Source organism: Periplaneta americana, chromosome 1, assembly GCF_040183065.1.
Source record: "Periplaneta americana isolate PAMFEO1 chromosome 1, P.americana_PAMFEO1_priV1, whole genome shotgun sequence".
Lineage (NCBI taxonomy): Eukaryota > Metazoa > Arthropoda > Insecta > Blattodea > Blattidae > Periplaneta > Periplaneta americana.
Window position 1 is genome coordinate 196,488,608 of NC_091117.1, and position 16,966 is coordinate 196,505,573.

At 32.5% G+C, this 16,966-nt stretch overlaps 1 protein-coding gene across 2 annotated transcripts in view; it reads left to right on the plus strand.

Moving 5' to 3' along the window:
- The window catches only part of LOC138706270 (fibroblast growth factor receptor 2), a 526,650-nt gene that overhangs the window by 269,826 nt on the left and 239,858 nt on the right, over positions 1-16,966 (plus strand). For both annotated transcript variants that reach the window (XM_069835373.1, XM_069835366.1), the window contains exon 2: positions 2,011-2,062. In XM_069835373.1, coding sequence (XP_069691474.1) covers positions 2,011-2,062 — 52 coding nt within the window. The remainder of the gene's footprint in view (positions 1-2,010; positions 2,063-16,966) is intronic.

A 16,966-nucleotide genomic window follows, 5' to 3' on the forward strand; every position in this document is an offset into this window, starting at 1 on the left:
CATTTGTTTCCTTCAAGATTTGGAAGACGGGAATGGAAGTGTCGCAGCTGAAACGTTTGAGTCCACAAATGAACCCAGTGACTTTGAAACCCCCCAAGGCGAAGGACTTAAGAGACCTCTTACAGTTTTTAGATGAAGATGGCCAAATTTGGCTGAACTCAATGCTGAATAAAACCAGGACATCATCACACAATAGTGAAGATGACTCTAGCAACAATAGTGATGATGCATAAAGAAGAAAAAGATATAAGAACAAGAAACCATAAACTAAAAATGTAATGTTATTTTGTAGGCCTACTTCTGTAATTACTAAATAATTTTATTTAATATATTGTGGTAAATGTATATTTCATTTTGTTGAAATTATTTTATTTTACTTTTTTCAGACAAAATTATTAATAAAGTACGAGATGTTCCCATATATAATTAATTTCCATGTGAAGTTAGACACCTAGAACATCAGAATAATTAAAAACAGTACTAAAACATATTGTCGCCGGAAAAAGGGCGTATACAGAGTTCCATATTATATTTATTTACTAATAGCAGAACATACTATTTGCTGTTATGTTTCAATAATTTTGTTTTAAATATCCTCGAAAGTATTTAACAGTAATCAAAAACTTCTTCGACGCAACTATGATGAACCTGGCAGCTTACAAACATTGAAATCAGTTTATATAAGAACTACATTTTGCTGTATACGCCCTTATTCGGGTGATGTCCTCACTATTGTCAATAACGTAAGACGTATTTATTTATCTAATTATTTATTTTATTGCTAGTAAGTTTGAAATGAATACAAGTTAATACAATGTAAGATAAACTATACCACTCCTGAATGAGTAAGACTCGTGCTCAGGAGGGGATTCCAATACAGACAAAAATAAAATTAAAATTGAGAGTGAATACAGATTAAAAAGTGTTTCATATGTTTATAACCAAATATAAATCCAATACAATTTTTTTTATTTTTTTTATTAATTCAGAGAGGATTCATGGTTAAAATAATATTAGAATAAAATTTGTTTAATAATCTGGGACCTTGACTCATGTTATGATAAAAAGCTGCATTGGGTTTACATTTAGGTTCAGACAAACGCAGAGAATTCGTATTTTTAGTTCTATCTTTATGTAGCCTATATACCTTTCAAAGTTATTAAGATTTCTGTGAAAATATTTTAATAAAATGATAAATTTGTTTCATGTTGAAAAGTTTGAATTGTTTAAACAAAAATTCAGTTGAGTAATCTTTCTGCTTTTTAAACAAATTTTTAATACTTTTTTCCTTTAGTAAAATTAAGGGATATAGGTTAGATTTACAAGTTCCACCACAACCTATAATACCATTACTTAAATTGTTAATTGTTATGTTTTATTTAACGACGCTCGCAACTGCAGAGATTATATCAGCGTCGCCGGATGTGCCGGAATTTTGTCCCACAGGAGTTCTTTTAAATGCCAGTAAATCTACTGACATGAACCTGTTGCATTTAAGCACACTTAAATGCCATCGACCTGGCCCGGGATTGAACCCGCAATCTTGGGAATAGAAGGCCAGCGCTATACCAACTCGCCAACCATTACACAAATATAGATTGAAATAATGCTAAATAAATTATACGTAAACAGTTAATTGACAAAATATTTCATAGAACAACAAAGTAATATAATGTTCCACGTAATTTATTACAAATATAATGAATATGATTATTCCATTTTAAATGATTATCAATAATTATGCCTAAATATTTAACCTCCTTAACTTCATTAATAACTGAACAATTGCAATTTATAGCGGAACAATTAAAATTATGCATTATGACGTATAGTCCTACATTTCGCCGATCGAAACGGCTGAATGCCCGATCGCGCACTAAAGACTACTAGATTACATAAAATAATTAATGCTTCTATGTCTTTAGTTCATATATGATGAATTGCTTATATTTTGTGCTACAGGATGCCTAAAATTACACGCATATTCATATGGTTTTCTTTTCTTTGCAGACTTCTTCTTCTGCACCAGATGTAACGAAGGCTTTTCCTGAAACGGAAACAGGTACAGTAATATAATTTGAATGACTGAATTATTTATTACATAGCGAATGGGTAGATACCCGATGGTAATATTCGTATAGTATAAAAGTTGAACAAACGTAGTTTACACAGAAATCAAAATAATACGCCAATACAAAACTCAGTATGATTACAAAAGAATAATTCTATTAAAGTACAATAATACAAATACAAACCAAGAACGCCTACTCGATAATAGCAACGCTTACACAAATCTTAACCATTTTTAACACTTACGAAACACTTCGAACACTTACACTACGCTCATTTATTTCGAAAGCTTTCTACAGCACTAAACACTTGCACTAAACACAAACGCAGCAGCAATACAGAAAACAATGGAACACAGGAGAAGGTTAAAACAGTACAGTCTGTAATATAATATAACATAATATTGTTTTATTTGAAGTTCAGTCTAATTGACATATCACAAGTTTAAATCAATGTCATTTACATGTGTAAATGATCATTGTGTATTATGAAAATTAAAGCAAACGTTTTCGCCCTTCGGGTATCATCAGGCATTTTACATACAATATCTTGTACATTTTTTCATGTCTTTGTTGTGAAATATGTACAAACTGATTAAACACAACCTTTATATAATAATGAAACAACTATTTTATGATTGACTTATGATGGATGTATGTATGTACGTATTTATTCACACTGCAATGGGTATATACCCGGTGGCAGTGGTAACTAATTACACTCAATAATGACAATAATAAACTTATTAATTAAAAACACAATTAATAATAATAATAATAATAATAATAACAGGGAATATCCTAAATTAAATGAAGCACGATCACTTAAAATAACATTTAAAATAGATCTAATTTGTATCTTAAACCTAAGTTCGAACTAAAACCCACGAGTATGATATGTTCATATCTGCACAAGTACCTTTCAGCACTACACTCATTTCGCTGTCAACTCACTCACTGCACTGGAACTACGACACATTTCACTGATTCTATCCTGATTTCACTAACACTTCAAAAACATTTCACTGTTCAAATACTTTGCACTGCCACTATAAACTATAAAGCTTCACTGACAGGAACACGTTTCAAATACACAACATACTTCACTGACACAACATAATTCTTCACTGATACAACACTTCAATAACAACATATCATTTACACCCTTTAAATACTGTGTATAATTACCGTCTATTAGTAAAGTACTTAAGCCTATTTTTAAATACATTTTTGGTTGTTGGTAAAGCCTTTAGTAAGTCTGCAGGTAAAGCATTCCAGTCCCTGATAGTGCGATTGAGAAAAGAAAACTTTAACTAATGATTAACGATCTAAAATATAATAATAAACGTATAAAATTTAATATATAATAAAATTGTGGCTGAACTGTTGGTCTTATGTTTAAATTATAACATTATAAAATTGCAAACATGATAAAAACCATTTGATTCCTCTTTAAACTTCATAATAGCTTCATTGGATGTTTTACTGTGAGCCTTGGTCTCAATGATTCATCACTCGTTTTTATGGTGAAATTATTATGATTAATTATTATGTGAGCAATTTTTAAATTGAAAATATTAAATACATGCAAATTATAAAAATTGTTTCCGGAATACTCACATTTAAGAACGTGTGATTTGAAACTTGTGATATGTCAATTACACTGAACTTCAAATAATAGTAATATACGTTACAAGAGCGGTATGTTGACGTTTTCATGATCGAGGAAAAGATTGAAAAAGCGAAACGTAGTTGAGCTTTTTTAATTTTCGAGAACATGAAAACAAACATACCGCTCGTGTATCGTACATTATTTTGTGCGACGATCATTTATTACATACCTGAAAGACGAATTTCTAAGTAGTTGCAATGAAATCTCCATGTTGGTTTCTGTTTAATGACGGCAACTTCGGAAAACCAAAATATCTTTCTTCAACATTGTTGCTATAAAATGTTTTCTGTGTTTACTATACTCCACCAGGCCGTGATATACGTCTGTCTTTTTTTCCCCCCAGTCTATAAATGCGAACTTAAAACAAACGGTAAGGTTATGTAATTATTTATTTTTCATTTTAATATTTTAACAATATTATTTATATAACAAATTGCAGTAATAACATCGGCATCTGGAATCTTGTTGATTTTTTCACGTCTTCCTTAATGTTACTCGTATCAGGAATGCAATAAGTTTCGTGGAGTAGTAGACTTTACTTAATGTTTGCAAATATTTAAAAACAATAATTAACAGTGCAATTTAGGTGAAATTGTAGTGGTAAGTTTCCAATTTATAATTATTACTATGTTAAACGTCTCTAAAAATGATATGTTAAAAGCCTAAAGCAGTAAAATGAATGTGGCGCTTAAGCGGTAAGAAGAGGGAAATTGTTATGTGTGTTACGTTGGGAATACTGAATGTGGTATTTTACACTTACCGCGTATTGGTTCTGTGCGGAAAACAAGCAAATACGCACGATCTCGCACAAAACAATATTGTGTTATATTATATTGACTATCTGAATATATTTTTCATCATGCTTTCTAAGATGTAATAAAATAATTAAATATTCATTTTCATTACACTTTCATGTTCACATGACATTTACTTTATAATAAATAATTAATAATTACTAGATTTTTTATTATAACAACATTTCTGAGTTTTTTAAATTTTTTAATTTTATAAGAGAGCCCTCAAAGCCGTTTCAGGATGTTTAAAAACGCCTCCAGTAATTCCTTTCTTTCGGTGACAGATCTGCGGGTTGCATTATATTTATTGATTTATAAAAAGACTATAATAGCCCACATATAATTTTGACTCTGTTTTCAATCGAGGTTAACTTTCTGGGTTGACCAGCGAATAGGGATTATAAAGAATGGACACTGAGCGAATTTTCCTGTGTTTTGTTTCTCTGTGCACAGGGTTTAGTTCCACTATCAAGCGCTAGAGGTAGTGTAATCGAGCACACGCTAAGATAATAATTGAGGATAGAATTGAGACACAGGATCCAAACATCGCCTACCTTATAGCATAATCCAGTAACGCTTTGCTTCAAATAAATTCAAGTTAACAGCTTTTCCTTATTTCTCAGTGACAAACTAGTTGTAATTATAATATTTTATATTTCAGATATAATAAATTATATTATAAAATAATATAATATATTATAAAATTAAGTTTCGAATTCGTTTATTATTTGTATATAATATATATATATATATATATATATATATTGTTTTTCCATTTTCAGCGCTATCAAATCATTACATATTTTAATATTGTTGTTGGGGTCAACGTCTCAACTCTCATTATAAAGGAACTCTGGAGTCTAGACATTACAGTTAATGACGGGTTTATTATTTTATGGATCCAATTTATTTTATTTGAGTACATAATGTACCTAGATGTATTAATTATGTGTTATATTTCCGCTGTGTCGGCTGCTAGCTGGTGTGATGTCAGCGCCAACTCTAGGGAGAAAGCAGAATCTCACGCTTTAGCTGGCTTGAAGGTCATTGAAATCAGTCCGGCTACATCAAAGGTACCGACGCGAAGTGTCCATTCTTTATAATCCCTATTCGCTGGGTTGACTTTTATGGCATCATTTACGTTTAAGCAGTTCATCAATATTTGTTTCAAAAGAAGTGCCGAGCCTCAGAAGATAAACTGTTTGTCACGTAACATACTGTGATATTCATCCATAATGTAGTTCAGTTATGACAATGTTTGTTCGCAAATGTGCGTAGAACCAAATATTGCCATTACATTTGATGCAAACAAACGAAGTCTAGGGAATGTATCGCAGGTTTTCTTTTTATTACATGTTATGGTCGTGGAACTCCGTAATGCAACTAGTTCCATTTGCAATTTGTGTGGTGCCTCACTGCATGGGTAACTGAAAGAATTGTTAAACATTTGTGGGTAGTTGGAGGAAATGGGACCTAATGTCGGATTTTTCATTTTTATTTTTTGTTTTCGTTTTTTTGTTTTTGTTTTTTTTTGTTTTGTTCGGTTTTTTGTTTGTTTTTGGTTTCAATTAATGTATTATGTATTGAATGTTGATATTACATTATGTACTTTTAGAGAAAAATGTAATAAAAGTTTTCATTTGTTTTCTTAGCAACTAAAAGAAATATTTAGGTACTAGCCGTACCCGTGCGCTCCGCTGCACCTGTTAGAAATAAATATAAAGTAATTACATAATTAAAATAGGACGTTTGATCCAGGGAACATTCGTGTTTGATAGAAGGATAAATCGTTTAATATGGTAGTTAATTTAAATTGTATTTAAATAATTAAAATGCGATCATTTTTGGTGCAGAAAGCACTCATTTGGTGCAATGACAATTCCTTTAACATGTTTCTTAATTTTTATTACATGCAACCATAGTTTAATGAACATTGACATCATTTAGATTTAATGTGTATACTTTATATTACTTGCTATACAATATGCTTCCATTGAATTATGGTTGTTTTCTACGTATTCAGTAAATGGCGCTTGACCCACTATAGTTCTGAACCCTTCAAATAACTTAAATTACATTATATTATATTATATTATATTATATTATATTATATTATATTATATTATATTATATTATATTATATTATATTACATTACATTATTATATCAGAACTTACTGTAATAACATTATAGTATTATGTCCATCCAGAGAAACTACACTTACCAATGGTGAAATAATAATTAATTATACAAATTGGTTAATTTAGCTTCCGATATTACTTCATACAAACACAGAAATATTCTCTGTAGGCTATCTTTCATAGCTTTCGATTGTTGTTGTCCAAGACCCCTTATAGGCCAAGTCATTTGTTTTTTATTTCGTTACACGGCCTTAGATGACAGTTATTTTAATTTTAAAACTCATTTATCTCATTAAATATCAGTCCTATCAAAATTTTTCAAAGACTAAAACTTATCGCAAATGATTTTTAAAGTAACTTTTGTTATGTAAAATTTTTCACAAAAAACAAAAATACGCGAGATATTTCGAGTTATTTAATTCAGGTCCCCTTGTAACCCCCCTTTTAAATAATGTATTTTGAATACCATATAGCCTAAAATTTACGTTACAACGAACTTAATTTATATTCCAATTTTCATCGAAATCCGTTCAGCCATTATCGCGTGAAAAGGTAACAAACATACAGACAGACAGACAGACAGACAGACAGACAGACAGACATACAAACAAAAATTTCAAAAAAGCGATTTTCGGTTTCAGGGTGATTAATTATATATGTTAGGACCAATTATTTTTGGAAAATCGAAAATTACCAGAAAAATTTCGGCTACAGATTTATTATTAATATAGATTTAAGAAGCACTGTGTAAAACTACGTCCTAGTTTAGTATGTAAAAATGCCTACAGGTAGCGCAAGATGTCAAAACATAGAAATGCAGTTTTTACATAGCAAATTCGTTATTTCGTTCTCCTGTAAAATTTATTTTCACGATTTTAGGTCCCTTTTCGCGCAACGGGTCACATTTTAATTTTTAGGTCAAGTGCTTTTAGTTCTTCAAAATGAAATCTGGAAGTGTCACGTTGTACCTATATGACGATAACGTATTTGTCCAGTAGTTTGACATGTAAACATTGAACTTAACAAGAGAAATGGTATAAATCAGCACTTTCTGCTTGTCCTTTTCAGAGTGATCTGGCTTCGCCTAAAAATGAACAATCCTCAATAATAAATAACTATTATAAATCACATTAAAGTGTGATTAATTCATAAGGCACACACTAACAATTTACAGTTTAACGTTACAGTTTACATTTACTTACTTACAAATGGCTTTTAAGGAACCCGAAGGTTTATTGCCGCCCTCACATAAGCCCGCCATCGGTCCCTATCCTGTGCAAGATTAATCCAGTCTCTATCATCACATCCCACCTCCCTCAAATCCATTTTAATATTATCCTCCCATCTACGTCTCGGCCTCCCTAAAGGTATTTCTCCCTCCGGTCTTCCAACTAACACTCTATATGCATTTCTGGATTCGCCCATACGTGCTACATGCCCTGCCCATCTCAAACGTCTGGATTTTAAGTTCCTAATTATGTTAGGTGAAGAATACAATGCGTGCAGTTCTGTGTTGTGCAACTTTCTCCATTCTCCTGAAACTTCATCCCGCTTAGCCCCAAATATTTTCCTAAGCACCTTATTCTCAAACACCCTTAACCTATGTTCCTCTCTCAAAGTGAGAGTCCAAGTTTCACAACCATATAGAAGAACCGGTAATATAACTGTTTTATAAATTCTAACTTTCAGATTTTTGGACAGCAGACTGGATGATAAGAGCTTCTCAACCGAATAATAACACGCATTTCCCATATTTATTCTGCGTTTAATTTCCTCCAGAGTGTTATTTATATTTGTTACTGTTGCTCCAAGATATTTGAATTTTTCCACCTCTTCGAAGGATAAATTTCCAATTTTTATATTTCCATTTCGTACAATATTCTGGTCACGAGACATAATCATATACTTTGTTTTTTCGGGATTTACTTCCAAACCGATCGCTTTACTTGCTTCAAGTAAAATTTCCGTGTTTTCCCTAACCGTTTGTGTATTTTCTCCTAACATATTCACATCTTCTGCATAGACAAGAAGCTGATGTAACCCGTTCAATTCCAAACCCTGCCTGTTATCCTGAACTTCCCTAATGGCATATTCTAAAGCGAAGTTAAAAAGTAAAGGTGATAGTGCATCTCCCTGCTTTAGCCCGCAGTGAATTGGAAAAGCATCAGATAGAAACTGACCTATACGGACTCTGCTGTATGTTTCACTGAGACACATTTTAATTAATCGAACTAGTTTCTTGTGAATACCAAATTCATTAAGAATATCATATAATACTTCCCTCTTAACCGAGTCATATGCCTTTTTGAAATCTATGAATAACTGCTGTACTGTACCCGTATACTCCCATTTTTTCTCCATTATCTGTCGAATACAAAAAATCTGATCAATAGTCGATCTATTACGCCGAAAACCGCACTGATGATCCCCAATAATTTCATCTACGTACGGAGTTAATCTTATCAAAAGAATATTGGACAAATTTTGTACGACGTCAACAAAAGTGATATTCCTCGAAAGTTACCACAGTTGGTTTTGTCCCTCTTTTTAAAAATAGGTACAATTATGGACTCCTTCTATTGTTCTGGTACAATTTTCTTTTCCCAAATAACAAGTACAAGTTTATAAATTTCGCTATATAATACCTGAAAGAATATGTTTACTATAGTCATTATGGTGGTATTTATTGAAAGTCCTACAATATTATAACAGAAGACACCTGATAAATGTTTATTGTAAATAAGATACTTATTAGGCTACTATTGCAATCTACGACATTCTCACTTATTTACGTCCGTCAGTGATCTTTCGTTTAGAAGTCGAACATGAGTGCAGCTCACTAGTTACCTAGTGGGGTGAGAGTAGTGATGTCGGTAAGTTTTAAACCAGAATGCTGTTCAAAATGATTTTTATCACGCTTAATTTTTTTAATTGGTTTTTTATCAAATTAAAGAGATCATTGGTATAAATATTGATAATAAAAATGAGAATGCAAGCAGATAATAATAATAATAATAATAATAATAATAATAATAATAATAATAATAATAATAATAATAATAATAATAATAATATTAATAATAATAATAATAATGCTCATCACGAATCTATTGAATAGAGATGAAACTGATTTTGTACGTGAACGACCACAATTATTATAAAAAAATGCAGATTCTAAATTTCTAAAATTTTATAAGGAAATGAACTCACAATTGGACAAAAATTACAAGGTACCACAATAAGACTTATTAGAACTTAAATATCTGATAAAAGTGTAAAAAAGGTTACTAATAATATTTTTAAGAATTCACTTTTTACTTTAAATTAAATTTTCCAAAATTTGAAAATTTTCACACATATTATTTCGTAACTCCACAACCATTAGAGATAGAATTCTGAAATTTTGTACACTGATTTAACATGAATTGATGCAAAAGGTAGACTACAATAATGCCCATTTCTTTGAAAATAGTAAAATTAGGTCACAAAACATTATGTAAATTTTAATATATTTTATATAGGACAAATAAAAAAATTAATTGTATTAAAATAAACAACTCTACATGTCTGAGAGTAGTCCACTTTTCAGAAATAAGTGTTTATTACATGCAGGAAAAATATTAAAGATGTCAGAGAGACCATAACAATGTTATGGTTACCAAATGAGGTAACTGCGGAATTTTTTGTTTTTTGTTTTTTCATACTATGATAAAACTGGATTGAAAAATATTATTAGTAATCTTTTTTATACTTTTATCAGATATTTAAGTTCTAATAAGTCTTGTTGTGGTACCTTGTAATATTTGTCCAATTGTGAGTTCATTTTGTTATAGAATTTTAGAAATTTAGAGCCTGCGTTTTCTGATAATATTTGTGGTCGTTTACGTACATATATCCTTAAAAAAATATCATGTGGCATAATATGTCGAAGATCTCACTGGAGTCTGTAACTTCATCGACCCTCCCACCTTTATCAGTCTCCTTAACTAGATTCTTAAACAGTGATACAATCTGACTTTCGCACGAAAATCCCTCCCCAAATCTATGTTGATCTCAAAAAGCCATCCACTCCCTTTCATTTCGTAATGCATGTATTAGATTATTAGATTTTCTATTACGCTACAAAAAACTGAAATAAACTCACTGGCCGATGGTTGTTCGCGTCGCTTTTATTGCCCCTTTATGAATTGGTGCTAATGATCGCTGATTTCCAATCGTTTGAAAGTACAGAGTTGTTTATAGAAATATGAAATAAACGCATCAATTCGTTTAATATCTGATCAAAGTACTCAACTTTATTATCGTAAAATCCACCGTAACTAATACTAATAATTTTGATGGCTATCAATTAATTTATCAATAAGTCCTCTGTTGACATAGTGGTGCTACAAGACCAAAGGGTTCGAGTTCGATCTCCAATATGGATATGAATATTTGTTTCCCTTCCATAAGGACGAGAAGATTCAACATAGATAACTAACTGATGCCATCATTGCTGAAGGCTATTGTATAGATATAAAAAGAAGAGAACGATAAAATCTGGCTCCTGACAATTGAAGAACTGAATGTACAGTTGTGGCAAAAAGAAAAAAACCGGACCGACCGTTGTAGCTGATTTCAGAGCCTTGTTCACTCCAGAGCACGATAGACTGGTAACTAAGATTTTCTTGGTTGGAATCCTGCCTGGGAAGGAAACATTTTTTTGTTCCTTATTCTAATGTATGTATGTATGTATGTATGTATGTATGTATGTATGTATGTATGTATGTATGTATGTATGTATGTATGTATGTATGTATGTATGTATGTATGTATTTACACTGCAAGTGGCCAAGCACCCGGTAGCAGTGATATACACAATATAAACAATACACAATAAAATGATAAGCAATACACAATAAATTTACAATACACAGAACAATTTTATACACAATACAATAAGAATATACAATATAATTTAACGCAATAATAATAAAACATAAATAAAATACCTAATTTTACATTACAACCTACATAATTATATATAGGCCCTACATAAGTTTCAATAGTCTTTCACTTTACTCTCATCTCACTCACTGTAGTGGCACTATGACGCATTTTACTGACACTTTAGCACACATTTCACTGACACTCTATAACACATTTCACTGACACTATAGAACACATTTCATTGACGCTATAAATTATCACTGATCGGAACTATTCACTGCACTGTAAAACCATAACTTCACTGACTCACCTCGCTTCACTGATACAACAGTTCAAATAATTCAAATAATTACACCCTTACTTATAAACAGAACTACATTTAAACTAAACATTTCTAGTCTAAGGCCCTCTTACACGCTATTTTTAAATAATTTACAATTCAAACCAAGGAAGTAACTCGTCAGGTTAAATAAATACATGCCACCTTAAAAAATTAAATATTAAATGTCATCTTAATTTTAATTTGCACTTTATACACAACTTTTTAAATTATTCTTGAATCTCCTTAAGGAAGGACAGTCCTCAAAGACCGCTGCAGGTAGGTCATTCCAATCATTTATAGTTCTATTTAAAAATGAGAATTTACCTACATCCGTTTTCTGTTTCCTACATTTGATTTTAAAATCATGATCGTTCCTACCATAGTACGTTGGCTTTGCTAACCGAGCCATTATGTCTACCCATGCTTTCTGACCTAGATGTGCTCTATACAATGATGTTATTCTAGTTTTCCTACGTATGTTTTCCAAAGTTTCCCATTTAAGTTCTTTTATCGTATCGTTTCCATCTTCTCTTTTACCTTTAACAAATTTAGCTGCCCTATACTGGATTCTTTCTAAGGAATTTATCTGATGTATTCTATAGGGATCCCATATTTATTTATTCCCAATGCTTTTCGTTGCTGGTAAAATTAATGTTCTGGGAATAATAAGTTAATTAAGTAGTAAAATATCGCTGCAATCGAAAAAGTATTGGAAATAAATTCGAGTAAGGAACAAAAAAAAAAGTTTCCTTTCCAGGCAGGATTCGAACCACGAAAGTCTTAGTTACCAGTCTATCGTGCTGTCACTGTGACCAAGGCTATGAAATCAGCTACAAAGGTCGGTCCGGTTTTTTTGCCACTTCTGGTACCTGGAAATTGCTGAAATACCTTCCAAATGTACTGAATTTAAAGTATGGACTAACTGAAAATTGGATGTGATCACTCGAGTATTCCCACTCGACTCACCCCAAATACATACTTTGTTTGTATACTTACCAAAATCGTCGTGCGTGAATGAACAACACGCCCATATTTCATGAATGTGACGTAATTTGAGGGAGAGAATGCAGTGGGTTTCAGTCTCGCCAACATAGTAATAATACTACACACCTAACCTAACCTTTCACATAGTACTAATACCTAACCTAACCTAACCTAACCTTTCACATAGTACTACACACCTAACCAAACCAAACCTAACCTAACCTGTCACATAATACACACCTACAGGGTTGTTTCCGATCTCTGATAATGAATTTGAATGACGTCAAGTGCGTCAGGAATCACACCGACAGCTGAATTGCGGCGAGAGGTGACAGACCAGTAGTGAGTGATTTCATAACAGAGTGCACGGTGTATCACAGTAGTAATGCCCAAGAAAATCGAGCCTTTTTGGAAGGGTATATAACAACACTTTCCGATACCAATTACAGTTACGTGAAAATCATAGGAACCTGCAAAAAACGTGGTTTCGTTATTTCCAAGAAAGGCATCTTGTTTATACCTAATAAGACTGGCAAAGCTCGGATGGGATTAATTCCAGAGTGGAACACGCAAGCAAATCCACCCCCCGTCACAAGTCGCCGCACCCCACGAGATGATACAAATTAATTCCATTCGATCTTTACCAATCTTATTAAGTACACAGAATATGCCTTTCTTGGAAATAATGAAACCTCGTTTATTGCAGGCTTCTTTTATTGTCACTTAACTGTACTTGGCATCGGAAAGGGTTGGTATGTACCTCTCCCAAAAACGCTAGATTTTTTTGGGGAATTTCTGCTGTGAGTCGCCGTGCACTCTGACTATGAGATCACTCACTACTGGTCTGTCACCTCGCGCCACAGTTCAGCTGTCGTGTGACTCCTGACGCACATGACGTCATTCAAATTTGTTATCAAATATCACAAACAACCCGTATAACCTAACCTGTCACAAATACTACACACCACATTCCTCACGTTTAGTATAATTTCGTTTGCATATATTGCCATTCTTGCTACACGCCGTTTCGGGTGCCATCTAGTGGAAGTGGATCGTGATGGCGGGGAGAATGGCGATTTTCATAAATACATTTAGTTCGTTCAGTGTGTGTTTTATGAAATAATTAAGATGTGAATGTAATGATAATTCTATATATATATATATATATATATATATATATATATATATATATACATACATAGTTCAGTAAGAAGTTAAATGTGTTCTGGCTGTGATAAAAGTGTTGAAAATTTCTTTATAACGCCAAATTGGCAATGATAAAAGTGTGCAAAATTCGTTACATTCGCGGGTGGATGTACTACCTTGACCAAAAAGTTACTTATCAATCTGTAAAAATCTAAGCCCACAATTCCTTGTTTCATTCAGGAGATTGAATTTTAATCTGAGGAAAATATAATTTACGCATTTGTAAGGGAGAAATGCACTGTATTATTTGAGATTTATTTATTAAGGCCATATAATTTATTACTGAATGTTTACTCAACAGGTTTAGACTTTCGTGGAAATAACAAAACTTGTAATAACTAGAATGAAATAAAATCCTTGTTGAGCTTCAGTTTAATTAGCCACTTGGATAGAAAGTATAACCAGATCAACGCTTCGAAACATTTGTGTCCATTTTACTATTTAATAAATAAGACTTCTGCAAATACAATCCTATACGGCTTCCGAAGCTGGTACAAGTGTTCGTTATACTAACGTGGGCTTTTCTGTTCTATTCCCAAGAACGTTCGTTGCTGAACATAATACTCCTATGACATCTATTTGAGAGGATAAAGAATGTCTCTTGAATGGCTATTGCTGACTTTGTTACTGGATGCGAATCAGGCCATTTTCTTTCCGAGCATGTTTGCGTACTTCCTGAAAGCATAATTTTGTTCAATTGTGTCAGTCAATTTATCGTATCTAACAGATCCAGACCGAGACATAGATGGGAGCATAATATTAAAATGGATTTGAGGGAGGTGGGATATGAGGATACAGACTGGATTGGTCTTGCACAGGATAGGGACCGGTGGCGGGCTTATGTGAATGCGGCGATGAACCTGCGGGTTCCTTAAAAGCGATTTGTAAGTAACAGATCCAGGTTCCATTCGACGAATTGTGATATACAGTTAAAACAATTTGAAAAGTTTAGTTAAAATATAAAATGTTGCGATACGATGCCATCGTCATAGTATTTCATTTTTTCTTCTTTTCCCTCACAAATTTAATATTTTTCGTATTTCGTCATAACCTATGTCTTGTCGCCTCTCCCACCCCAAAAAATGTTTTCTTTTCTTCTTCTTCTTCTTCTTCTTCTTCTTCATTAGTTCCTTATGCCGCTAAGGGTCTGGGCACCTCGTTTTGTCCATTTCATCCACTCCTCTTGATCTTGGCTCATTCTCTTCATTTCCATCTTAGTTTTCCCACGCTTCATTCCAACTTTTTCTATTCTATCCTCCCATGTGTTTCTCGGCCGTCCTCATCCTACTCTACCCTCCACTCGCATTTCTATCACTTGCTTCACTTTCCTGTCCTCACTCATTCCATTCACATGCCCAAACCACTTCAACTGACGCTCCTCTATCATCTCACAAATTGTCTTTTCTGTTTTACCTCTTCTCATATTATCTCATTGCATATTCTACCTCTTCTACTGTAGTTTCTCCCATTATTCCTCTCAAGTATTTCATCTCTATAGCTTGGGATTTGCTGAGATGTTTATCCTGGAGTGGTAGACTTTCTGTACCATACAACATGATGGGGACAAGGATGGAGTTGCAAAGCTGCATTTTAGTTTAGATTTAGATTTAGATTTATTTAATAACAACATATACATAAAAACGTTACATTAAAGTACCCCGAAAGAGCAAAGCTCGTGTTCGGGGACAGTTCCGTTACATAAATATAGCCTACATACTTTGTAGACAAAATACTTAAGAAAAAAGGTCACATAAAGATGATAACAATAAAGTTAGTAATAATAATACTAATAATAACTGAGTGAAAAAAGAGACGATGTTGAGAATGGTGGATTAATATTAACTTATTATTAGTAGTATAATTAGTACAGGTAATGTTGATATAGTATCCAAGATAAGATAGAAAAAATATAGTTAAGATAGAAATAAACTCGTTTTACAATACATGGTACATAATATAATACAGGGAAGTCTGTCATATAATATTTTATATTCTGGATCTGAAAATTTCATTGCTTAAAATGGTCAATTCTGGATGAAATTTTATTATCGAATTATATAGACGTGGACCATAATTTTTACTGTGTAGTAAAGCAGCAGATGTGAAACATTTAGGTTCAACTAAATTAAGAATTTCATTTCGTCTTGTATTATGATCATGCGGCTGAGCTATAAATTTCATTCTAGTGTTGTTATGCTGATTTCTCTCTTACTCGCTGATGTTGTTCATTTGATAATATGCTGAGGCTGTTTTATTCGTCCGATTCATTACCTCCTCTTCTATTCTACCATCGCTCTTAATATAATGCCTAGATATTCAGGGTAGACCAGGGTAATTTAATTTTCACTGATTTCAAATGTATTTCAACATTACACAACCCTCAGTAACGGTAAGCATGACAAAGAAACATTGTGTTATTTTTAGACTTTTCTTTTCCCTGAAATTTGGGTCGAAATAATAAGGTTGACTTTTTCATCCCTTAATTGCTAATTTACATTTATCCAAACCTATTTACATTTACCCCTTTGAGAGGGGGTAATTATAAACACCATTTTTGCACGGGCTCTCAGACATTGAACTGTTTTTTGTTCTGTTTCAGAAGAAAGGGCTGAATTCCTTCCAGCTCCAATTTTTATCACTGGTACATTTCGTTCCTTTAACCTATGATATATGCCGGATATAGGAACTCCGTACCTCTTCTAAGCTTCACGATAACTGTGGTTATCACTTTTCACATCTGTGATAGCCCTCTCTAAATCCTCTACAGTGTAGTTGGGTGGAAGTCTCTTTCTAATATAATATCTTGGCATTTTGATCGCTGAAAAATACGAAACTGGAACCATAGTAAAA